The 27,632-nt window shown below is 41.6% G+C and overlaps 1 protein-coding gene across 1 annotated transcript in view; it reads left to right on the forward strand.

Annotated features, from left to right (window-relative positions):
* Window positions 1-27,632, forward strand: part of BMPER (BMP binding endothelial regulator) — a 492,868-nt gene that overhangs the window by 421,852 nt on the left and 43,384 nt on the right. Inside the window, exon 14 of the mRNA XM_075315106.1 lies at window positions 19,305-19,435. Within this exon, the coding sequence (XP_075171221.1) occupies window positions 19,305-19,435 (131 nt within the window). The remainder of the gene's footprint in view (window positions 1-19,304; window positions 19,436-27,632) is intronic.

Here is a 27,632-nt window from a genome sequence, read left to right on the forward strand (position 1 = left end):
CCACCATATCTTTGTTGAAAAGGTGAACGGATGGACTCTACATGCCTGGTTCCCACCGTGAAGCATGGAGGGGGAGGTGTGATGGTGTGGGGGTGCTTGGCTGGTGACATTGTTTTGGATTTATTCAAAATTGAAGGCATACAGACCCAGCATGCCTACCACAGCATCTTGCAGCGGTGTACTATTCCATCCGGTTTGCATTTAGTTGAACCATCATTTATTTTTCAATAGGACAATGACCACAAACACACCTCCAGGCTGTGTAAGGGCTATTTGACTAAGAAGGAGAGTGATGGGGTGCTACACCAGATGACCTGGTCTCCACAGTCACCAGACCTGAACCCAATCGAGATGGTTTGGGGTGAGCTGGACCGCAGAGTGAAGGCAAAAGGGCCAACAAGTGCTAAACATCTCTGGGAACTCCTTCAAGACTGTTGGAAAACCATATCCGGTGACTACCTCTTGAAGCTCATCAAGAGAATAGCAAGAGTGTGCAAAGTAGTAATGAAAGCAAAAGGTGGCTACTTTGAAGAACCTAGAATATAAGACATATTTTCAGTTGTTTCACACTTTTTTAATTATTTCATTCCACATGTTTTAATTCATAGTTTTGATGCCTTCAATGTGAATCTTCAATTTTCAGAGTCCTGAAAATAAAGAAAACTCTTTGAATGGGAAGGTATGTCCAAACTTTTGGTCTGTACTGTATGTCCTCATCCTGATATATATTCTGATATATATATTCTAGGCCCATTCTAGTATATATGTCCTTATTCTGGTCCCCTTCCTTGTATATATGTCCTCATCTTGGACCTCATCCTGGTATGTATGTCCTCATCATGGCCCCGTTCTGGTATATATGTCCCCATCCTAGTATATATGTGCCAATCCTGGTATACATGTCCCCATCCTGGGCTCACTATATGTCTTCATTCTGGTCCCCATCCTGGTATATATGTCCTCTTTTGGGGCCTATCCTGGTATGTATGTCCTCATCCTGGGCACATCCTGGTATGTATGTCCAAATCCTGATATATATGTCCCCATTCTGGTATATATGTCCCCATCCTGGTTTATATGTCCTCATCTTGGTACATTTGTGTTCATCCTGGTATTTATAGACCCCATCCTGAGCCATCCTGGTATATCTGTCCTTATCCTGAGGCTGTTTCTGGTAAATACAATCCCTGTTCTATCTCTAATGCTTTAAAAAAAACTCTATTCATCTCCCTCCATTCACACGTCCTCTGTAGCTAGCACGCAGTGGCCAGCAGCTGACATCAGAGTGCGTGCCATGTGACATTACGCCACTGTCATGCATCCCCAGTCACTGTACAGCTGACATTAGCTGCCGGACGGCATTTTGTATTGCAGCGCAGGGGCTCAACAGTTGTTGGACACAAATTCGGCTAAAGCACACATTTTGTATCGGTGGGCACCTGTATCCCTGGGTCTGGCCACAGTCGCAACCTGGATCATTCATTATACCCCTGCCATACATAAATCATGTCAGAAAGTTTTATAATTCTTTTATTATCCAACAAGTTTTTTTGCAGAAACCATTTCATCGGAATTGCTTTATGAGTATAGGGTTAAAGGATAATTTCTAACAACAAACAGGATACTCATACATGACATTGTATAACTCATAGATATAGTATATAAAGCAAAATCATCAGATAAAGGAACAAAAAGATAAAAATATGACAAGGACATCTACTAGTGTTATGAATCACATTATAACAATATGTAATAAATGCCCATAGAGAATTCATAGGGATGTATCCAAAGGTCAGTTTTCAGCCTATTGTCCTCATGATAATTGGTATGCAGCTGCGTTGACAGAAAGCGCATACGGATCCCAAGTGTGGCATTAGTGCTGAGCATGTGAGATGAACAAACCTGCCCCAATTTTGTGTCTTATTAAGTGAAAATGAACAATATAGGACAATATTTACTTATTCTAACCTAATTCAATTCAAATTAGACTAATGAAACAGTTGAAGTATATCACAAAAGTGAGTACACCCTTCTAATTTCTGTAAATATTTTATTATATTTTTTCATGGGACACCACTGAAGATACAATATAAAGTAGTCAGTGTACATCTTGTCTAACAGTGTAAATTTGATGTGCCCTCTAAATAACTCAACACACAGCCATTAATTTCAAAACCGCTGACAACAAAAATGAGTACACCCCTAAGTGAAATTGGTCAAATTGTTCACAATTAGCCATTTTCTCTCCCAGATGAAGGTGTTAATGGGGAGCAGCGTGTTGCATTTGGTATAATGACTCACACACTCTCTCATACTGGTCACTAGAAGTTCATCATGGCTCCTCATGGCAAAGAGTCCTCTGAGGATCTGAAAAAAAGAATTCTTTGAATAAAGAAAACAAGTCCGCACTAGAAATAAATATTTGGCTTATGACACATTTTGGTAGTAATTATATTATGTATGTTCCTTTAAGGCAATATTAGTAATTTATTTCACTTTTGCAATATGGCTAAAGAAAGTATAATGCCAATAATCCTTATTAAATTCTTTGCTAGTTCTTTTTATAATCCAAACCAGGTAAAAAATAACCAAGCAGTTACAAAATTGCCTCCTTAAAATAGGTGCACAAAAAAATAACAAATGTATATACGAATATGATGCTCCAGCTGGTGGCTATCGTGTTTTTCTTTAAAAAGTCCAATGTTCGCCTGTTTAGAATTTTGAATGATTTGGATAATTCTTCTTAGTTCACTTATGCACACTAGTCACTTATCTCTTCAACATGAATTGAATAAGCAGAGGTTACAATTACCGGCATGGTAAGTTGTAGCACTCCGGATTCTCTGCTTTGCCGATCTCTTCTCTGTTTACAGTGCGCTCCGGCATGATCTATCAGGTTGTGCTGCAAAGATTACGTGTCAGGGTTCCTATGGGTCTCTGGATTTCTCCTTTTGCCCTGATCTTTCTCCGTACACGATCGCTCTCACGTTGTCTGCCGCGCACGTCTGTGTGAAGCATGTTTGAGTAAATCCAATGATCCGATGATCGAACACCTCACTGATATGTCTTCACTTCAGCCAAAAAGGCTGATAGTAAATTGGATCCTCCTTTGATACGTCCTGCTGTACAGTAGTATAGATTCAACAATGAGTTGGAGTGTTATCCGATGCAGGTTTCGACAGCTGCTGCTTCCTTCCTCAAGGATAACCCACTCACACTGTGTACATCCTTTTATAGTTTTAATCACTGAAAAAATAATTCTTGCTCTACAAAAAGAGGACCTAGGCTATAAGAAGATTGCCACCACCCTGAAGCTGAGCTGCAGCATCATGTCCAAGACCACAAGACAGGTTGCACTCAGAACAGGCCTCGTCATCATCGACCAAAGAGGTTAAGTGCACGTGTTCAGCTTCATATCAAGAGGTTGACTTGTCAGAATAGAACTATAAGTGCTGCCAGCATTGCTGCAGAGGTTACAGGGGTGGGTGTCAGCCTGTCAGTGCTCAGACCATATGCCGCACACTGCATCAAATTGGTCTGCATGACTGTCATCCTAGAAGGAAGCCTATTCTAAAGATGGTGCATTAGAAAACATGCAAACAGTTTGCTGAGGACAAGCAAAATAAGGGCATTGGTTACTGGCCCATGTCCTGTGGTCTGATGAGACCAAAAAACACCTATTTGGTTCAGATGGTGTCAAACATGTGTGGTGGCAACCTTGTGAGAAGTAGAAATACAAGTGTGTCCTGCCTAAAGTCAAGCATGGTGGTGAGAGTGGCAGGGTTTGGGGCTGCATGAGTGCTGCTGGCTGTGGGAAGCTACAGCTCATTGAGAAAGCAATGAATACCATCATGTACTGTGACATACGGAAGCAGAGTTTGATCCCCTCCCTTCAGAAACTGGGTTGCAGGACAGTATTCTGACATGATAACAACCTAAAACACACCCCCAAGATGACCACGGTCTTGCTAAAGAAACTGAGAGTCAACAAGAAACAGGACTGGCCAAGCATATTTCCCGACCTAAACCCTATTGAGCATCTTTGGGGCATCCTCAAATGGAAGGTGGAGAAGTTCAAAGGTCTCCCACATCCACCAGCTCCGTGATGTTGTCATTGAGGATGGAAGAGGATCCAGTGGCTCTTGTGAAGCTCCATGCCCGAAAGAGTTAAAGGAAATCTGTCAGCAGGTTTTTGCTACCTAATCTGAGAGCAGCATGATGAAGGAAAAGAGACCTGATTCCAGCAATGTGTCACTTACTGGGCTGCTTAGTGTGGGGACAGAGTCTCTCTAAGGCCCCTTTCACACGTCAGTGATTCTGGTACGTTTGTGCTTTTTTTCTATCTACCAGAATCACTGACATACGCAGACCCATTATAATCAATGGGTCTGCTCACACATCAGTGATTTTTCACTGATCGTGTCTCCGTGCAGCGTGCACCCTTGGCCGTGATTCTGCACGGAGACGTTTTTGTCTGGCATCACTGATGACCCACGGACCACACTATGGTGTGATCCGTGTGTGATCAGTGAAACACGAACAAGAAAATCACGGACATATTAAATATTAAAAATTTTCAACTCACCTTGCCTGCGATTCGCTCTGCAGCCTCAGCTCTCTGCAGCTCCCCCTGGCTCATGAATATTCATGAAAGCAGGAACTGCCGACCAGGAAGTAGGTGCTGAGAGCAGTGGGCTGACGCTGCAGAGCTGGAGACTTCAGCACCATGGACAGCAGCAGTGAAGGCAGGTGAGTAATGTCCATATGCAATCACGGATCACGGATTGCACATGGACAACCCACGTGTGCCGTGAATCACGGAACATGGAGGGACATGTGTGTGTTTTACACGTCAGTGAAGGACGTCTGTGTTTTTCACTGACGTGTGAATCGGGCCTAAGACTGCTTGAAAATAATGGTGGCCACATGAAATATTGACAGTTTCGGCACAATTTGGCCATTTTAACTTAGGGGTGTACTCACTTTGTTGACCGTGGATTAGACATTAATGGCTGTGAGTTGAGTTATTTAGAGGGCACACCAAATTTACACTGTTTTACAAGCCGTACGCTGACTACTTTACATTGTATCAAAGTGACATATCTTCAGTAATGTCCCATGAAAAGATAAAATCAAATATTTATAAGAATGTGAGGGGTGTACTCACTTTTCTGATATACTGTATATAAAGAACTTAATTGCTTTAAAAATCATATAAGCAATATGCATTCTATTACTTTTAAAATTAATTTTATTTCAAATTAAAATGAGGTGTCCTTGGTGCACCCTTGGTGTGGCCAAGAGCGTGGTGCACTTTTATGCCCTCTCACTTTCCATGCTGAGCAGCTCCCTGACTCTGATTAACAGCACTCAGTTAGCCAGAGCAAGTGCTGCCTGAGCCCAGCAGTGGCCCTGTGCGTTGAACGTGAAGGAATCAGAAAGGAGCAAACAGTGTAGGGGCGATGCCAAGTGTGCACAAAAGCCTTTTAATTTGCTTATGAAATAAAATGAGTGTTAAGATTATTGCAATGAATTTTGTACTGCTTTACTACTTACAGTTTATGATCTATATAGGAGCTAATTGCCCTCTATAACTTTTAATTAGTTTAATGGGGATTTTGGGGGTGACACTCTATTTAAACCACCACTCCAGCATTTGTTTTTTCATTTTGATGCTTGAGTGGTGCTTTAAATGTAAGTCCCCTGCCCCCTATACAGTGCCTACAAGTAGTCTTCAAACCCCTGCAGATTTAGCAGGTTTGATAAGATGCAAATAAGTTAGAGCCTGCAAACTTCAAACAAGAGCAGGATTTATTAACAGATGCATAAATCTTACAAACCAACAAGTTATGTTGCTCAGTTAAATTTTAATACATTTTTAACATAAAAGTGTGGGTCAATTATTATTCAACCCCTAGGTTTAATATTTTGTGGAATAACCCTTGTTTGCAATTACAGCTAATAATCGTCTTTTATAAGACCTGATCAGGCCGGCACAGGTCTCTGGAGTTATCTTGGCCCACTCCTCCATGCAGATCTTCTCCAAGTTATCTAGGTTCTTTGGGTGTCTCATGTGGACTTTAATCTTGAGCTCCTTCCACAAGTTTTCAATTGGGTTAAGGTCAGGAGACTGACTAGGCCACTGCAACACCTTGATTTTTTCCCTCTTGAACCAGGCCTTGGTTTTCTTGGCAGTGTGCTTTGGGTCGTTGTCTTGTTGGAAGATGAAATGACGACCCATCTTAAGATCCTTGATGGAGGAGTGGAGGTTCTTGGCCAAAATCTCCAGGTAGGCCATGCTATCCATCTTCCCATAGATGCGGACCAGATGGCCAGGCCCCTTGGCTGAGTAACAGCCCCACAGCATGATGCTGCCACCACCATGCTTGACTGTAGGGACGGTATTCTTGGGGTCGTATGCAGTGCCATCCAGTCTACAAACGTCACGTGTGTGGTTGGCACCAAAGATCTCAATCTTGGTCTCATCAGACCAGAGAACCTTGAACCAGTCTGTCTCAGAGTCCTCCAAGTGATCATGAGCAAACTGTAGACGAGCCTTGACATGACGCTTTGAAAGTAAAGGTACCTTACGGGCTCGTCTGGAACGGAGACCATTGCAGTGGAGTACGTTACTTATGGTATTGACTGAAACCAATGTCCTCACTGCCATGAGATCTTCCCGGAGCTCCTTCCTTGTTGTCCTTGGGTTAGCCTTGACTCTTCGGACAAGCCTGGCCTCGGCACGGGTGGAAACTTTCAAAGGCTGTCTAGGCCGTGGAAGGCTAACAGTAGTTCCATAAGCCTTCCACTTCCGGATGATGCTCCCAACAGTGGAGACAGGTAGGCCCAACTCCTTGGAAAGGGTTTTGTACCCCTTGCCAGCCTTGTGACCCTCCACGATCTTGTCTCTGATTGCCTTGGAATGCTCCTTTGTCTTTCCCATGTTGACCAAGTATGAGTGCTGTTCACAAGTTTATGGAGGGTCTTAATTAGTCAGAAAAGGCTGGAAAAAGAGATAATTAATCCAAACATGTGAAGCTCATTGTTCTTTGTGCCTGAAATACTTCTTAATACTTTAGGGGAACCAAACAGAATTCTGGTGGTTTGAGGGGTTGAATAATAAATGACCCTCTGAATAAACTTTTCACAATTTAAAAAATAAATAAAAAAAGAAATAACATTCTTTTTTGCTGCAGTGCATTTCACACTTCCAGGCTGATCTACAGTCCAAGTGTCACAATGCCAAGTTAATTCCGAATGTGTAAACCTGCTAAATCTGCAGGGGGTTGAATACTACTTGTAGGCACTGTATATTCATGTGCCGCCGTCTTCATCTTTTTCCAGCTCCGATCGATCTTCAGCGATATGGGACCTGCTCTCAGCTCTAATGTTTCTTTGAGGGCGTCAAAGGTCACAGCTCGATGTAACTCTATGAGAGTCTCGTTCTGGCCACATTCTGGCTCTCATAGAGTAACCAAAAAAGAGAGGGCCACAATATCTTAAAGTCCTATAAATCAAAAAAGGAGAAAGCCGATACAAAACAGAAGGGTCTTTTCAATCTAATATAACAATAAACTTTATTATTAATATGTATATTTAAAATTAAAATTCAGTACACAATAAAATGGAGGAATAAACCCAAGACAGGAAATACCAGAATCAATATGATGCCACATTAGATACACAGCTCTGGCAAAAATTAGACCACTGCATAATTGTCAGTTTTCTGATTTTTCTCCTTATAGGTATATTTTCCATTATAATGTAAATTGTTCTTTTATTCTATAAACTACTGACAACATCTCTAAATTTCCAAGCACTAAATTTTGTATTTATTTTCTGAAAATGAGAAATGGTCAAAATAACAAACAATGCATTGCTTTCAGACCTCAAATAATGCAAAGAAAACAAGTTCATAATCATTTAGGAGCAACAATACTAATGTTTTACCTCAGGAAGACTTCAGAAATCAATAGTTTGTGGAATAACCATGAGTTTTAATCATAGCTTTCATGCGTCTTGGCGTGCTTTCCACCAGTCTTTCACACTGCTTTTGGGTGACCTTATGCCACTCCTGATGCAAAAATGTAAGCAGTTCTATGTTTGATGGCTTGTGACTATCCATCTTCCTCTTAATTACATTCCAGAGGTTTTAAATGGGGTTCAGGTCTGGAGATTGGGCGGACCATGACGGGGTTTTGATATGGTGGTCCTTCGTCCACACATTGCTTGACCTAGTTGTGTGGCATGGCGCATTATTCTGCTGGAAAAAACAGTCCTCAGAGTTGGGAAACATTGCCTGAGCAGAAGGAAGCAACTGTTTTTCCAGGATAACCTTGTATGTGGCTTGATTCATACATCCTTCACAAAGTTTAATCTGCCCAATTCAAGCTTTGCTGAAGTATCCCCAGATAATCACTGATCCTCTATCAAATTTCACAGTGGGTGCAAGACACTGTGGCTTGTACACCTCTGTCGGTCTCCATCTAACCATTAGATGACCAGGTGTTGGGTAAAGCTGAAAATTAGACTCATCAGAGAAAATTACCTAAAGGCCCCGTCACACGCTCCGATATATCGTGCGATCTCATGAGCGATCGCACCCTCCCCCGTCGGTTGTGCGTCACGGGCAATTCATTGCCCGTGGCGCACAATGTCGTTAACCCCCGTCACACGTTCTTACCGCATTTACGACGTCGCTGTGGGCGGCGAACATCCTCTTCCTGAAGGGGGAGGGACGTTCGGCATCACAATGACATCACACAGTGGCCGCCCAATAGAAGTTGAGGGATAGAGATGAGCGGCCAGAACATCCCGCCCACCTCCTTCCTTCCGCATTGCCGGCGGGACGCAGGTAAGCTGTGTTCGTCGTTCCGGGGTGTCACACGTAGCGATGTGTGCTGCCTCGGGAACAACAAACAACCGGCGCACAGAAGGAGGAATGACATTATGAAAATGAACGATGTGTCAACGAGCAACGATAAGGTGAGTATTTTTGTTCGTTAACAGCCGTTCGGAGCTGTCACACGCTACGACATCTCTAACGATGCCGGATGTGCGTCGCGAATTCCGTGACCCCGGCGATATATCGTTAGGTATATCGTAGCATGTGACGGGGCCTTTACTATAGAAATTGGGCAGATTAAACTTTGCTGACAGATAAAAACTGCTGACAGATTTACTTTAAGCCACTGTTTTGTCTTGTAGTATTAGTTGCTGTTTTTTGAACAAAATTCTTTAAAATTGTGGGCAAAGTTAAAATGGTCTTTTTCTGTCTTTAATTGTTTTTGTGACATTTTAGCAAAAAAAAGTACATTTTGCAAAATGTTGCAAAAATTGTAACAAAAAACTGTTGTACTGAAAAACACAAGATTGGAGAACAGCAGTGGAGTTGTGATAAATTTTGTGACTTTTTGAAAAGTCACACATAAAGAACCAGCTGAAAACATCTGGAATCTCTAAATGCTTCTAAAACAAACAGAATATAGGAGGCAAGCACATATAAAATAGTTTTTAAAAAGGTACAAATAAAATAAGGAATTGGGAGGAAACAAAAAAAGGTGCTGAACACAAAACTATACAAAATGTAGGAGCAAAGGCAATGATGAATTGGGTCAGGCTGAAAACACACATCCGTTAAAACCACGTCCGTGTAAAATGGGCTGTTTTTCAGGTCCGTTTTCCGTTTTTTAGGTCCATTTTTATGATATGTGTGGCCTGCGTGTGTATCCCGTATGCTAGCCAAATGTGCGTGTGGAATGTCCGTGTGTGCGTGAGTGAAATAACTGACATGTGTGTGTGTTGTCCGTGTGAAATGTTCCGTGTGTAAGTGTGATGCACAATGTCGTTGATACATGTTGGCAGACAGCAGACAGAGTTGCGCGATGAGAATGAACTCAGGTAAACTTCACCCGACTTCATTGTCATGCCGCGGTTCTGTCTGTGTGCTGCGTACTGATTAGCGGTCACCCGTGAAGGACTCACCGGTGACCGCTAATCCCCTGAGTGACTGAATTGAGCAGCCCTCTCTCATACTCACCATTCCCCGATCTCCGGCGCGGCTCTGCACGGCTGTTAGAAAAGCTCCGGCGGCTTTTACTATTTTGAAAAAGCCGGCCACTCATTAATCAATCTCGTATTCCCTGCTTTACCCGCCCACAGGCGGTCATACACGCCCACCACGCTGAGTGACAGCTGTGTCACTGCACCCAATCACAGCAGCCGGTGGGCGTGTCTATACTGTGCAGTAAAATAAATAAATAAATAATTAAAAAAACGGCATGCGGACCACCCCTATTTTAATACCAGCCAGATAAAGCCATACGGCTGAAGGCTGGTATTCTCAGGATGGGGAGCCCCACGTTATGGGGAGCCCCCCAGCCTAACAATATCAGTCAGCAGCCGCCCAGAATTGCCGCATACATTATATGCGACAGTTCTGGGACTGTACCCGGCTCTTCCCGATTTGCCCTGGTGCATTGGCAAATCGGGGTAATAAGGAATTAATGGCAGCCCATAGCTGCCATTAAATCCTAGATTAATCATGTCAGTCGTCTCCCCGAGATACCTTCCATGATTAATCTGTAAATTACAGTTAAAAAACACACACACCCGAAAAATCCTTTATTAGAAATAAAAAACACTAACAAAGTCCCTCATCACCAATTTATTAACCCCGACAAAGCCCTCCATGTCCGGCGTAATCCACGGACCTCCAGCGTCGCATCCAGCTCTGCTGCTTGCAGGTGACAGGAGCGGCAGAAGACACCGCCGCTCCTGTCACCTCCACGCAACAAATGAGGTGAGTAACGCGATCAGCTGCTGTCAGTCAGGTAACTCACGGCCACCGCTGGATCCAGCGGTGGGCGCGATTAACCTCAGTGACAGCTCAGCTGATCGCGCTACTCACCTCATTTGTTGCGTGGAGGTGACAGGAGCGGCGGTATCTTCTGCTGCTCCTGTCACCTGCATGCAGCAGAGCTGGATGTGACGCTGGAGGTCCGTGGATTACGCCGGACATGGAGGGCTTTGTCGGGGTTAATAAATTGGTGATGAGGGACTTTGTTAGTATTTTTTATTTCTAATAAAGGATTTTTCGGGTGTGTGTGTTTTTTAACTGTAATTTACAGATTAATCATGGAAGGTATCTCGGGGAGACGCCTAACATGATTAATCTAGGATTTAGTGGCAGCTATGGGCTGCCATTAACTCCTTATTACCCTGATTTGCCAACGCACCAGGGCAAATCGGGAAGAGCCGGGTACAGTCCCAGAACTGTCGCATATAATGTATGCGACAATTCTGGGCGACTGCTGACTGATATTGTTAGGCTGGGGGGCTCCCCATAACGTGGGGCTCCCCATCCTGAGAATACCAGTCTTCAGCCGTATGGCTTTATCTGGCTGGTATTAAAATAGGGGGGACCGCACGCCTTTTTTTAAAATTATTTATTTATTTATTTTACTGCACAGTATAGACACACCCACCGGCTGCTGTGATTGGGTGCAGTGACACAGCTGTCACTCAGCGTGGTGGGCGTGTGTGACTGCAACCAATCACAGGTGCCTGTGGGCGGGTAAAGCAGGGAATACGAGATTGATTAATGAGCGGCCGGCTTTTTCAAAATAGTAAAAGCCGCCGGAGCTTTTCTAACAGCCGTGCAGAGCCGCGCCGGAGATCGGGGAAAGGTGAGTATGAGAGAGGGGGGGAACTGACCGACAGACAGCGGGAGGGACAGATAAAAGACAGAGAGACCGACCGACAGACATAGAGAGAGACCGACCGACCGACGGACTGAGGGACAGAACGAAACAAAAAAAGAAAAAAGACCGACATCACATGAAAAAAGCACAAAACGTACAGGGAACAAGCAGAGATGCATCCTTGTCACTCAGACGTGCGCACAGACCCATTGACTTTCATTGGGTCCGTGCTGTGTGTTGCGTACTGAAAACGGACATGCTTCCGTGCAAAATGGAGACACAAACGTAGCATGCACACGGACCCACGGACCTTAATGAAAAATGCACATGTGTCCTCAAACATTAAATAACATTGGTGCACGTTTGGCCGTGTCTCCGGTATATACGGAAACGAACCAAACACGCACGTTTTCTACGGATATGTGTTGCAGGCCTCAGAAGAACTGAAAACTAAAGAATGAATGTATTAGAATGAATAGGCTGACCTGCGGATTATCTGGTCGTCTGTTGTGTATTCACTGACAGTTACCAATTCTTTCCATTTCATGGGACAGTGTGAAGGGACAAGTAGATTGAAAAATGACACTGTACAGATAATGTACTGATATACACATGTAAAACCTAATTAACCTGTTTTCGACTCATATTCTCGAAGTGCAAAGCAGATGGGATTTTATTCAAACCTAAATTATACATTTCTCCACTTAAATCAAGCTCCTTTAATTTATCTTGAAATCCTTCCTCTACATCAGTTTGGTGCATAATGTCTCTCAGGAATTGGCTGGAATTCCTGCCAAACTGCCTGTGTAGACCAAGGTCCTTCAGGAGCTCTGCCTAAGCTAAGACAACAGACCTCAAGTATTTCATGCGTTATGTAATTTGGATTTGGATTTAGGTCTTAAGGAAGTTAAGTGGAAATATGATACACCTCCAGGTGCTTTTCCTTCCTCTTGCTGAAACTGTTGTGTTGGTAGTGGCAGTACATCATTGTTATAAAAATATATTTCTAATATGAAATAAAGATTTGTAATATGTTTACATGGAACAAGTCATCATAAAATCTTATTGCTTGTTATTACTTTCAATGGAGTTCTGGTCAATGTTCATCATATACTGTCACATCTGGACAAACTATTATTGAAGGAATGATCATTAAAGAAAGACTCCAACTTGGAAATAATGTCCTATCACCAGACCCCTCAAAGAATACAAAACTATTGTCCGTAACCTTGTGTAGAACTACAGACTGGAGACCATCTTTTGGTGAATTTTGACTCAATGGGTGTAGGTCTTCTGCTTTTAGTGAGATACAACCCAAGACATTGGCATCACTATTAGGATAGTAGTTATTTTAGCTAAGATTATATCCCACAAATAAGGAAGGCCATCTCCAGTGAGAAGTAGGTGTAGCTAGTAATATCTGTAGATGATGGAAGGTAGAAAACATTTAATGGGACCACATCCAAAAATTGCAATGGCGCACTATGGTTACTTATTGTATGTTATACCTACTGTGATATCATTATGTGCATTATAACATCTCAGTGACCTAAGGGTGTTTATTTCAATGTGATATGATGTCATGATGTGCATAGTGATATCCAGCTATAGTGATAGCCATACTTGGACTGGCCCACAGGAGAACAGGAGAATCCTCCGGTGAGCCTCTATGCAGTAGCATGACATTTCTCAAACATGATCAGTAGTTGGCACAATACACTTGTTTCCCTTTGTACAGACAAAGACAACATCTCATCATTCATTTTACAAACTATCCAGTATATTACTATATAGTTGCAAAGCTACATTTGTGAATGTAATATTTGCACGTAGTTGATATTACTGGTGGGCCCCTGCCACCCCTGTCTGACATGGTGATATCAATCTTGGTTCATGATGAAGGATATTTCAGATTTACAACACCGATCAGCAAGTTAGTACTTTTCCTGCACACCGTCAACACCTCTAATTTTCAATAATACTATTTCATGCACTAAATGAAAAAGCCAAAGTAGTATATAATTCATAGTTAGAAAAAGCGGACTTTATCTACAAGACCTTGTTGTTTTTTTTCAACCGACAGAACTGTTATATGTATATAATTCTTAAACATTCATAGTTTCATGTGTTACAACTTGAACTCAACAACTGTTTAAAAAAGTCATATATCTAAGGCAAAGACTTCTGGTCATGAAGAAAGCTAAACACATTATGTGAACCCACCGCTGAGATGCTCACAGTATGAGTTGGCTGAGCAAGGTCCAGACTTTCATTGAGCAGATTGCTTTGGTTTATTATTACACTCCAAGACTCCAAAGAACACACACACAAAGGAACTTCATCCTAACATTCAGCTCTGTGTGTTGTAGCAAACTATTCATTCTCTTCATTTCATGCCATGAATGTAGTGTCAATGAGCTTAGTAAATGCCTACTTCTGACCAGTTGATTTCCGCCAATAAGTTACAGTGCCTGTCAGGCATCACATTCCCTGCAGTGTTCTTTACAGATGCTTGTAGGGTCTTCCTACTTTTGACATCTTCACATAATATATTTTTCTCTTGGGGCATCAAGCAACATATTTGGGAATACAGCACTAAACAGACATGTAAATTGATTAGGAAGTGTGTTACTCCATTGGTGGTCTTCACACCAGCTTCCTGTCTAACAAAACACAAGTCATTATTCTATCAATGCTATGTGCACAATGTCCGATCTACACAATTTGTGGCATGTGGAGACCATAATGCAGTGGACATCTACAGTAATAAGCAGACTGAGGGAAAAGTCAGGATCTACTCAAATATGACACAAATGGAGGGATTTACATGGATTGGAGTTTTACACACCAGTCTTCAACAGTTTTGTAGTGGTGCAAAAGGCCTTATTTATGAATTGTTTTTATTTCGTTATTTTACAATTAACAATGAAAAAGCTTAAATTCGTATATGTTTTGTCACTGGAGAGTTTATGTACCTGCATCAACTTCACCAGCATCCATACACTCTATGTAACCACTTTATTTGTGTAAGCTGATTTCCACCACTGATTGCTAAAGACATCCAGACAGCGGCTTCCACCTTGTGGTGGCTACCACACATTAAAGAGATTTTCAACTACTTGTATAATTCAATCTTAAAGGGGTTGTCCCCTACTAGGACAACCCCTTCTGATTTCACGTTTTCCCTCAAGTAAAATAATAAAGCCTATACTTACTTTTCATACTGGTATAATTGCCGTAGTGCTACAGCTCGCAGTGCCGAGGCTCTCATGGGGTTGTGATGTCATATGAGCCCCGAGTCCAATAAGCCTCAGCTTCTGTCAGTTATAGAATCAAGAAGAAGTGAGCGTTGCAGCTGCGCTCACCTCCTATTGATTGTTCATTTTTTGGTCTGAAGGTGGGGAGACAGAAGCCGAGGCTGATTGGACTGGGGACTCATGGGACATCCCAACTCCACATGAGCCACGGTACTACTGGAATGGCCCCATTATGGGAGATGAATGTAGGGTTTATTATTTTGCCTATGGGAAACATGGGGAATCAGAAAGGGTTGTCTTAGTAGTGAACAAATACTTGAAATGCAGTATTTTCCTCCTTTAAAATAAAAAAAACAGGATCCCAACTCCCCCACCAGCAGCGTTCCAGTGTTGATGATACTTGTGTAACATTGTTATGTCTTGTGACTGCTGCAGCCTGCCAGTGGCCATTAATGGGCTGCAGTGTTCCCACCAACACCTGACATCCAAGGTCAGAGCCATTCAATATTTTAATCCAGCCACCCGAAAACTGATAACAGCTCAAAAAATGATGGCTCTTAGAATATAGCAACACAAAAACACCACTAAGGCCTCGTGCACACATTGGGTATTTGGTGAGTTTTTTACCTATTTGTAGCCAAAACCAGGAGTGGGTGATAAATACAGAAGTGGTGCTCGTGTTTCTATTATACTTTTCCACTGATTGTTCCCTTCTGGGTTTTGGTTACAAATACTGAGGTGAGAAACTCACCAAATACTCAGCGCATACATGTGGCCTAAAAATGATAAGAAAAAAAATACAAAATAGGGTAGCAGGGTAGTAAAACATGACAAAACATATAAATTTGATATCAACATTATGTTACTGCCTGGCTGCACACTGATGATCGTGAAAATGAAAGCCAAAATTGTGTTTTTTCACAGTCCCCTCAAAAAATTAATAAATTAATATTCAATACATTACATGTGTGCTAAAATCGTGACTTTAAAAATGTAACTTCTGCCACAAAAAACAAATCCAATAAAGCGTCATTAGAGCGATGTAAGGAACAAAATAAAAAAGCTCTCTGTCATAAAGGCAAAAAATGACAGCAGCAGCATAGAGTGAAATGTATATACATTTCCTCAATTTATTATATCACTGTCATAAAGGAACTGTAGGCAAATACTATTAATACTTATTAAGGAGTAGTATTTTTACAGGGTCTCAGTGTCTGAGATGTAGCGGCATGTGACATAAAACCTCCTTCATTTAAGTCACAGAAGCTTTTAAACTGATTGTATGATATCAGGCTTGGACTGGCCCACAGGAGAGCAGGGGAATCCTCTGGTGGGCCCCTTTGCAGTAGTATGTCACTTACCCCCCCCAACATAATTAGTAGTTGGCACTATACACTTGTTTCTCTATCTAGAGGTAAAGGAAGCATCTCATCATTCATTCTGCAAACTACCCAGTAAATTATAACATAGAAGCATAGGTAGATTTGTAAATGTAATATTTGTATCAGTGGGTCCCAGAGACCTTGACTCTGGGGCCCACTGATACAAATATTACATTTACAAATGTATGATATTGAATACAAACAGCTATCAATCCAATTTCTAACCATTTCTACCAATCCATGTTTGTTCTGTATAGCGACTGAATGGGGGATGCTGACTGAATGTTTCAGTACTGACACTAACCCTATAGCAGTTACATAACATCATTGAAGACTTTATCAATTTCATAGGATATGTGTTTACCAAAGCCAGAAATGAGTAGAAAATGTGTTAGCTGGCTTATTCCTGAAGTCCCATTACAATAAATTTGTGTCACCAGTAAAAAGAACCCCACAGAGAAACAAACCCCCGTCACTAACTATATAGTCATTTGAGGACCAATATGATGAAATGTAAGAATTTCATTTGCTCCCTGGGAGTGTGGAATAGAGAAATGCTGGCAGCCGTAGAGTCAGAACGAGAGGGAGCGCTACTTGGGTGGGCTGTGTCGTTCCACTGAGACGTCCGCAGCTCATTTCTATTGTAATGTATGCACACTGAAGTGTTCCTTCTGTACTTAATGAGTATAATGACGCTGGAATTATTTAGCTTTATATTACAAAAACTAAATAAAAACCTTAATTATGGGCCCCCTGCAGCCAAACATTAATTGTGATCATAGGATTGTGATACACAATTCATTATCATCCGACTATTTCACGTAGTCAGAATATTGTAATATATAGCTCGATGTTCTTATTCTTATCTAATCAATACATTTATCTTTCATTGGAAATACCAGTCTATATATAATTTTTATTTTGTAGCAGAGGTTGTATCAGAAGATATCTCATACAATTATCTTCCAAGCTTGAAAGTATTAATTTTTATATATACATGTATTTAAAGGGAACTTGTCACCAGTTTTTGCCACCATCTCTGAGAGCAGAATATTGTAGAGACAGAGATCCTGATTCCAGCGATGTGTCACTTACTGGCCTGCTTGCTGTAGTTTTGATAAAAATCACTTTATCAGCAGGAAATTATCATGGCGGACTAATAAACCTGCTGTTAGGCAGTCCAGCATAATCATGACCTCTGTATAAATTGAACTAAAGCTCTTTGATAACTTGAAAAAATATTTCTTCAATAAGATATGCTATTAGTAAAATATAAAACAAATGTATGTATATTTAGTGTGGCCATAATCATACAGATCCATAAAAAGGTAAATAAAACAGATGTTGTCAAACCTGTGATTGGTACAACATTTTAGATGCAAATAAATTGGTAGAACTGCTATTTTTCTGGGGATTTTTTCGATCCCCAAATAAAAAATGAAAATAAGTAATATTTCTTGCACATATAACACAATATATATACAGTATATATATATATATATATATATATATATATATATATACTTCATTCAGCAGATCTGTAGAAAAGGAAAAAAAGGAGAGAAATAAAAAATAAAAGCTGTCATGTGGGGCAATGTCGACTTCAAAATTTAGTTTCTGAATATGGTAAAAACCACTGTAGACCTTAATGCCAAAATAGTTAGGAACTAATATTACTACTGCCAAATATCAGATTCATCCACTAGAGGGCAGCAGTGACTGAAGTACCGTCTGTTTCGTATAGTTTTCATAAGGTGAATATTGTTTCTGTCACAAAGTACCATCTGAATGGTGTATGTTCCTTAATTACTAAGATTATCAACCATGCTATTAGGTGAAAACATCAGATTATGGGTTGAACTTGATGACTCGGTGGTCACACAGCTGTTCCTGACTGCGGAAGGGATGCCGGGCCAATTATACATTAATTTACACCAAGAATGTTGTATCATATGATGACAGATACGATTAATTATTATGACTATACATTTATAGTATTCTACTATATATATATATATATATATATATATATATATATATACATATATATATATATATATATATATATATGCAAGACTAAGAAAAAACAAGAACCAGCAAAATATTTATGAAGGTTATAAAATGCCAAGTTACATTGTTTCTTATACATGGATAGATCTGTCTATCGATCTCAAACAATGTATCTTATGTTTGTATAACCTTCATAACTGTTTTGTTCCTTCTTGCTTTATTCTTAGTTTTGGTCATGTGAATATGATAAATGCTATATCAGAAAAGTGAGTACACCCCTCAGATTTTTGTAAATATTTTATTCTATCTTTTCATGGGACAACACTAAAGATATGACATTTTGATGCAATATAAAGTAGTCATACAATAGAGTAACTGCAAATATTGTCTCCTTCTCTGGAGATCCCAACTTGACCATGAACAGCCCATTCTTGTAGTGGGTGCCATGTGGGGCATTGCAGGGGATTTAAAAACCTGCTGATGGGATCTCCTGCAGATCAGTTGATTTTAGCAGCAGGGCTGTGATTACACTATTTTTGGGGACCCTTTGAACAAAAGGTAATTGTCCATGAATCAGGCACCAACTTATGTTTTTAAATTGTATTTTTTAATGTTATACTTGACAATATTTTACATACAGAATGTGGTATATGTCCCTTGTTGATAAAATATATCTAAAGGGGTTGGCCCACAACTTGAAGATTTATGGCATATACACGTGGATATGCCAAAAATGTCTGATTGTGGTGAAACCGGCATCTATAAGACATGTATGTCATATCTTGAGAATATGTTATAAATATTGAAAATTGAGAATAACCAATGCCTTTTTGTTCGCTCTGATGTGTGGTTATAGCTGCGGTGATAGAGCTTATAAATGTGGGCATTTCTGAGTATTCCTCTTGTATCTTTCTCCATATGATTTTGACTTTTCCTTTTTTTTACTCCTTTAGGTCGTGTGTCACAGACATGTGCGAGTGTCCAGTGCATAAAAACTGCTACTGTGAATCATTAATAGCCTACGCCAGAGCCTGTCAAAGAGAAGGCGTGAAAGTTCCCTGGAAGCCAGAAAATAACTGCGCAGGTATCGTCATCATCTGCAGGCATTTTTGAAAAACATGCAAATAATCATTAATGGGAACCTGCCATCAGACTGGATCAGGCAGCATGAATCACACGCTGGCTGCACAATTGCAGGCCAGTATATTTTACTCTGAAATACTTGTGGCATTTCAGAGTAGACGTACTTTGGAAATTCAGCGGGGGACTATGGCTCCGATACTCTAAGGCTATGTGTGCACATTGCGTAAATACATGCAGTTACGCTGCGCTTTGTAGCGCAGCATAACTGCATGCGTCCTGCGTCCCCTGCACAGTCTATGGAGATTTTGCAGGGGCCGTGCGCACATGGCGTCTTGGAGCGCAGCGCTTCGGCTGCTGCCCGAAGCGCTGCGTTCAAGAAGTGACATGTCACTTCTTCCGTGCGCTTTGCCGGCAGCTCCTGCTCTGTCTATGGCAGGAGCTGCAGGCAGAGCGCATGAAATCGGCTTTTTTTTTTTTTTTTTTCTACGGACATTTTCTGCAGCGATTTGAAGCGCACATGTGCTCTTCAGATCGCTGCAGAAAATTCTGCAGTGACTGTACGCAACGTGCGCACATAGCCATACACCAGAAAATTGTCATAAAACGATTCAATAGTCACAAAGTTATTGTACAACACGAACTTGTGCAAAAATTTTGCAGCTATTGGCATTTTCAGTTTGAAGAAGGTCTGCCAAAATGTGTGGATCTCAGGAAGAGTTGGGGATGGGTGGGCGTGGCTTTGTCCCCAATGACCCTTCAAATCAACCAAAGGGCCATTATTTTTTATGCCTGAAATAGTACTCCTCTGGAGTAACATTTGTGGCAAGTGCACAGAAGCGCATGTCACTGAGGAGCTGTGCCAATCGAATGGAGTACACCCCTTAATGAATTCAGAGCATCATACCCCAGCAATCCCTTCATTAGCACCAGCATGTGCAATGCAAGTCTTACTGAATTGTCTCCTTTGTACATTGGCTAGTCCAATATGGTCGCAGACTGGTTTGTCCCTGCTGGATATCTTTGACTGACAGATCTTTGCCTATGTACACCCATTAGGAGAGACTCATGAGCCAACTGGAGTGCTACGGGGAGAGGCCACAAGGGATTTGCCTCAAAGAGTCAACTGAGATACTCGTAGTCCCTGACCAGCAGTTACGCACGTAGTTGGGAAAGATCCGGCACATGGCAAGACACACAACAAACAAGGATTTCACCACAACAAATAAGGGGTACACTGGGGATACATTAGCAATGGTGGGCCCTGGCACTTGGGAGGGGGAAGATGGGACACCTCCTGCACTCACCTGCAGCTGTACCCTGCACTCCTAGCAAGCCCTATACAAGTTCTGCACATGTCGCCTAGCAGGAACCTGAAACCCTAAGAAGCCCTGAGATAGCTCTGGCCAGTGAGTTAGCAGGTGAGGATCACTAGTCCCACCACTGCACTAAAACAACATGAAGGGAAGGTATGACAGACAGGGGAAACGACAAAAGGATAAAGCCCAACTTCATGGCTGCAGTCAGACACCAGCACTGCAGCCTACACCGCTTCACTGAAACAAGGGCTCCAAGCAGCTCCTTCCACCTCAAGGCCTAGCTACAGAATGGATTAAGAATAACCAGCACCCTAACTGGGAGATGTGAACATATATAGAGGAAGGGAGTGGTCAACAACCAGAAGCATCTGAGTCCAGGAGTCAGAAGCTGCTGGAAAGGAAAACTGACATTAACCCTTTCAGCACCAAAGGAAAGAAACATTTAATATGATGAGTCTCCAAACAAAATGAGACTCAGGCCCTGAACCTGTCACAGTTCTCTATATGCAAAGAGACCACTGTGACACTGGCTTTTCCAGGTATGATTTCCCTGAAAAACAAGAAGAAATTCAGAGTAAAACATGCTCGTCAGCAGTCGCTCAGCCAGTGTTGGATTCATGCAGCATGATTCTGAGGACAGGTTTCCTTTAACAATACTACTATTTTATTCAATTACTTTTTACTTTATAGTTCTTTGGCATAAAATATCTTAAAAAATAGGATATTTCTTCTGTGACATACTTCTGAACGTGCAACTGTACTATTTCTACACTGAAACTTGTAGCTACCTTTTTCAAGTGAAAAGCTACTTTTCTGATCCACCACTGAGAGGAAATTATTACATATCCATTGATCTAAACTGGTGTGGCAGCAGGCAGCCAGAATTTTATGATTTTAGCTTTACGGGTCCATTGCTTGCGTTCTGCATGTATGCTAGCTCCACCACTGTGCAGATCTATAGCAGCTGTATGATTCATGTATATTGAGAAGAAGGCATAATCAGGATTCTGTGGTTTACGTCAAACATCAAATTAGAAAGTATACTTTCATTCATTATTTATAAATCTCCTTCCTTACGGTATAAATGTGGAAATGTTTCCCAATATTTCCAAAACATTTTTAATATTTTTATTGTGAATATCTAACTTTTTGAGCTTTGGTTAGGGATCTATATAAAAAAAATATACTATAAATATACTAAAAAGTTGCACATGACAATCAATCAGAATTGGAATTTGTTGCGGCTCCACCATTGTGTAAAGGACCTGGACAGTTTGTTAAGATGGGTTCCTGTCCAGTCTACATATACTTTTTCATGCCAGTTGTGAAATGTACAGTAGGTTATAATCATAATTAGAAATAATGTAATGAAGGTTATCGAATACATTAGCGCTAGTTTGAGTATACTATTTATGATAATGATTATTATTATGACTATTAAGTGCCTATATAATGTGAGTGCTATACTCACTTTTGACCACTGGAGGGAGTATAATCTTGTAGAACTGAATACTCAATTAATTAGTACAGCAATGTAATTTTTGTAACAAATTATTTCCTACATTTTTATTAATCTGGAGGAATGTAAAGAGTCATGCACAGCAATTATAAAAGATCTTTTCCACTTAAAGGGAAGCAGCTTTTTAGAATACAAACTAAGATAATTTATGTAAAGTCCGTGTAATCTCCATGACGTCCATTCCTTTGTATTATAAATCCATGCCTCCATTTTATATAAATTAGTCTTCAGATTTTCATGCAGATAAGCCGCCAGTACAGGGGGTTAACTCTGTACTTACAGCTGTCTGGTCTCTCTCCCTCTTTTTCTGCCCAATGCTGGCCTCCTTTCAGTTCATGACAGGTCACATCAACATTGAAGGGGTCCTGTCAGGTGCAATTGAAGAGGGCAGTCAGGTGATGGCCAACGGTTCGTTCCCCTGCTACAGATAATGTAAATGTATGTGTAATTGTAAGTCAGTAATCATCACAGTCTCTGTTACCTTTATCTGTACTTGCTGGTCCTGGTCATAGACAGGGATGGCAATATACAGTCATATGAAAAAGTTTGGGCACCCCTATTAATGTTAACCTTTTTTTTTTATAACACATTGGGTTTTTGCAACAGCTATTTCAGTTTCATATATCTAATAACTGATGGACTGTGTAATATTTCTGGATTGAAATGAGGTTTATTGTACTAACAGAAAATGTGCAATCCGCATTTAAACAAAATTTGACTGGTGCAAAAGTATGGCCACCCTTATCAATTTCTTGATTTGAACACTCCTAACTACTTTTTACTGACTTACTAAAGCACTAAATTGGTTTTGTGACCTCATTGAGCTTTGAACTTCATAGGCAGGTGTATCCAATCATGAGAAAAGGTATTTAAGGTGGCCAATTGCAAGTTGTTCTCCTATTTGAATCTCCTATGAAGAGTGGCATCATGGGCTCCTCAAAACAACTCTTAAATGATCTGAAAACAAAGATTATTCAACATAGTTGTTCAGGGGAAGGATACAAAAAGTTGTCTCAGAGATTTAAACTGTCAGTTTCCACTGTGAGGAACATGTAAGGAAATGGAAGAACACAGGTACAGTTCTTGTTAAGCCCAGAAGAGGCAGGCCAAGAAAAATTTCAGAAAGGCAGAGAAGAAGAATGGTGAGAACAGTCAGGACAATCCACAGACCACCTTCAAAGACCTGCAGCATCATCTTGCTGCAGATGGTGTCAATGTGCATCGGTCAACAATACAGCGCACGTTGCACAAGGAGAAGCTGTATGGGAGAGTGATGCGAAAGAAGCCATTTCTGCAAGCACGCCACAAACAGAGTCTCCTGAGGTATGCAAAAGCACATTTGGACAAGCCAGTTACATTTTGGAAAAAGGTCCTGTGGACTGATGAAACAAAAATTGAGTTGTTTGGTCATACAAAAAGGCGTTGTGCATGGAGGCAAAAAAACACAGCATTCCAAGAAAAGCACTTGCTACCCACAGTAAAATTTGGTGGAGGTTCCATCATGCTTTGGGGCTGTGTGGCCAATGCCGACTCCGGGAATCTTGTTAAAGTTGAGGGTTGCATGGATTTAACTCAGTATCAGCAGATTCTTGACAATAATGTGCAAGAATCAGTGACGAAGTTGAAGTTACGCACAGGATGGATATTTCAGCAAGACAATTATCCAAAACACCGCTCCAAATCTACTCAGGCATTTATGCAGAGGAACAATTACAATGTTCTGGAATGGCCATCCCAGTCCCCAGACCTGAATATCATTGAAAATCTGTGGGATGATTTGAAGCGTGCTGTCCATGCTCGGCGACCATCAAACCTAACTGAACTGAAATTGTTTTGTAAACAGGAATGGTCAAATATACCTTCATCCAGGATCCAGGAACTCATTAAAAGCTACAGGAAGTGACTAGAGGCTGTTATTTTTGCAAAAGGAGGATCTACAAAATATTAATGTCACTTTTATGTTGAGGTTCCTATACTTTTGCATCGGTCAAATTTTGTTTAAATGCGGATTGCACATTTTCTGTTAGTAGAATAAACCTCATTTCAATCCAGAAATATTACTCAGTCCATCAGTTATTACATATATGAAACTGAAATAGCTGTTGCAAAAACCCAAATTGTTATAAAGAAAAAAGGTTAACATTAATAGGGGTGCCCAAACTTTTTCATATGACTGTAAAGCACACACAGACTATGATAAACAACACAAAAACTTCTTTATTGCAGATCACTCTTCTTGTCACGCTTTAGGCATTTAGGACCACTGGTGTTGTGTTCATTCTACCTCAGGGGAAACTTCTATCTTCCTGGCACTCACCCTGGGCACTGTCCTCCAGCTGCAGTCCTATGTAACCTTGCTCCCCGGTATCCTTTCCTGTTGGCTGCCATACTTAACTATTTCCCCAGGACGCGTGGCTGCTCCCAACCAGTTCAGGGGCCCGCCGGCGCTGTTGGTACCCGGACGTCCCATCGCTCTCAAGACGCCCCACTATCTATCCGCTGGGTGAGATCTCGGTACACGGGAGGATTCCTTCCTATGCAGGCAGACCCTAGCTCTGGGTTCTGCCTTGTAAGCTTCAGCTCCTGCCACAACTAACTAATCACTTCCTACACACATTGTAATACCCTCAGCTTCTCCTCCTTCCTATCTGTCTCCCTAGTAACCATATTGCTACACTTCCAGATCCAGAACGAGGCAAGGGACGTTAACCCCTGATATGACCAGGCCAGAGCTGGGTGTAACCTGCATCAGAGAGAAGCCGGCCTGGATCATAACAATCAGCTTCTCCTCCCTCCTATCTCTGTCTCCCTAGTGTTGCTAGACTTCCTGTGTTTCTGGTGCACCTTATAGCTAACTAACTACTCCTCTCATGTTCCTCCTACTGCTTGGTCCCTAGTTCCCACTACAACTATCTATCTATATAAAATACTTAAATGTCCAACCTCTTATAAATACTACACCTATCCTTAACCCTTTACCTACAGTGTTCCTGTCACCTCACACTACATCTCCTACCTGACACAGCATGAGGGGCCAGTACTATACATTACACAGTATTCATTATTTACAGTTTTCTACAACATACATTACAATCAAATAACTTTCTTACCCTAAAACATGTAATACCTGCAGCCACTAGGTGGAACCGAACACCGCGCCCATTCAGCTCTGCTACATCCTGCATTTATATATACATATGCATTTTTATATACATTATATTTACATTACAAGAATACCTCTACATAGGAGTGGGCGCTATTCACCCCCCCCCCTACACAGTATGTGTTACAGACGCGTACCGCCCCAGCAGCGGTCGAACCGCTTGGATCCGGGAGTGCTACAGGGTCACCGGACCCCAGGGCTCGGGGTCACTCCGAAATGTAAAAGGGAGGGTTATTTACAGGGGAGATATAGTTTGTGATGCCACCCGTGGTGTGCGGTAACGGAGAATACCGACGCTGCCAATGGGAGTACCGGGGTTGATAGAATGGGGGCAGCTAGATGACGTTTTCCCTCCACGGGCAGGGAAGGCCCCGGGACTCTAGATGGTGGGGTGCAGGGGAGCACAGGCTTGCTGGAAGCAGGGGATGACCATGTACTCACTCAGGCCGGTTATCGTGGTGCTGCATGATGTTTTGTAAAGTCATTACACACACATGCTGCAGGTGAACCAAAAGTCCCAGTGCACCCCTGCTGCTTAGGAAGGAGAGCACGTCCAGGTATCCACTCCCAATAGTATTGCTTTTGCTATGTCCCAATTTAGTCCGACCTCTCGGGAGCTTGGGCTTCTCAGCCCCTCACACTATGAGGGCCACTACTTCACTTTTCCTGGGGGCTCCAACCCCCGGTTCCCTCTCCTTTTGACAGTTTCTACTACACTTCCTCTCCCTTTGCTCCCCTGGAACCGACTGACTTGTCACCTCCCACCAGTCTGCTTAACCCTTTGGTGGGTGGCCCTTTCCTCTCTAGACCTACCCACTGGCTTGTCTATCCTGTACTGGTGTGAGTGAAGATTGGGGGTGTGAATGCAGTTGGTAGCAATACCACTACGTGGAACCTGGAACCAAGGAGGGTGGGTTCTAAATTATAAGGACAGGAGTGCAGTTTCCTGTGACACCCTGACTAGTGTGGTTCTTGGTGCATATTGTTAATCCCTGCCTAATTATCCCTGTATACACTAGCAAAGATAAAGGGATGTTTAGATAAAGTATTTCTAAAGATCTTTTATCTTATGCTAATGAGGCCTGGGACTAGTCCCAAAGGTTTTATATCCCATATATATAGGGCTATAACACCCTTGGGACTAGTCCCCAGGGACAAGAATAAGAATCATATTCACAGCAGGGATAACCTTTCATACATGAAGCACAATGCAGTAAACCTTGGGCATAGAGATCAGTGCAGAACAGAGACCGGTACAGAACAGAAATCGGTGCAGAACAGAGATCGGTGCAAAACAGAGATCGGTGCAAAACAGAGATCGGTGCAGAACAGAGATCGGTGCAAAACAGATTTCGGTGCAGTTGATATTGTAAAACTTGACAGCAGTCTGTGGTTTTTATAGTAGATAAATACCTTTTCCAAGGCTCATGGCACAAAGCCTGATACTTCTCACACAGACCTATGGTGATTCGGAAGACAAGTAATACAGGTAGTAAAGGTTAACTATCAGCCTCCTAAGGAGCATGTTACTGATACAATAATATATGAATTAAAAATCAGTTAATACAGAATTAAATATTATTAATTAAATATTATATCTAATATGTTCCAAGGTTAAAGAGGACCATCCAGCAGGATTTTGTTATATTGGTAAAGGCACAACCAAACAGGCACTAAGATGCTGAAACCAGGCATACCTAATTATAGAAAGATCGGATGCTTGGTTGATTAAATATCTTTAATCAAAGTTGCAGAACATCACTGCACTTTGATTGATGTGTGCAACATGGGTGTGTCTTAGTGGGTCGTGTCATTGCATTTATTCCTCATGCTTCACCGTTCTCTGGCATGTCTCCTTTTCTGTATTTGAAAATAGCGCTGCACCACCATTGCTATTCCTGGCAGCACGTGCACATTGCCACAGTACTCAGGTCTTCATTAAAATGGCACTGGAGTTTGCACATGCGTGTTCTACAATCTCTGGAGCCATATTATTGAACACTGGTGAAAACCATGAGAAGCATCGACGCCTGTGCGATTTTTGTCTTCTACATCAGTACATCAGTGCACGCTCTGATGCTTCTCATGGTCTTGAGTGCAGTGTGTTCAATAAAATGGTGCCGGAGATCACGGTACGCGCATGCGCAGACTCCAGTGCCATTTTAATGAAAACCTGAGAACTGTGGCAATGCACACGTGC

The sequence above is a fragment of the Anomaloglossus baeobatrachus genome, chromosome 6, assembly GCF_048569485.1.
Source record: "Anomaloglossus baeobatrachus isolate aAnoBae1 chromosome 6, aAnoBae1.hap1, whole genome shotgun sequence".
Lineage (NCBI taxonomy): Eukaryota > Metazoa > Chordata > Amphibia > Anura > Aromobatidae > Anomaloglossus > Anomaloglossus baeobatrachus.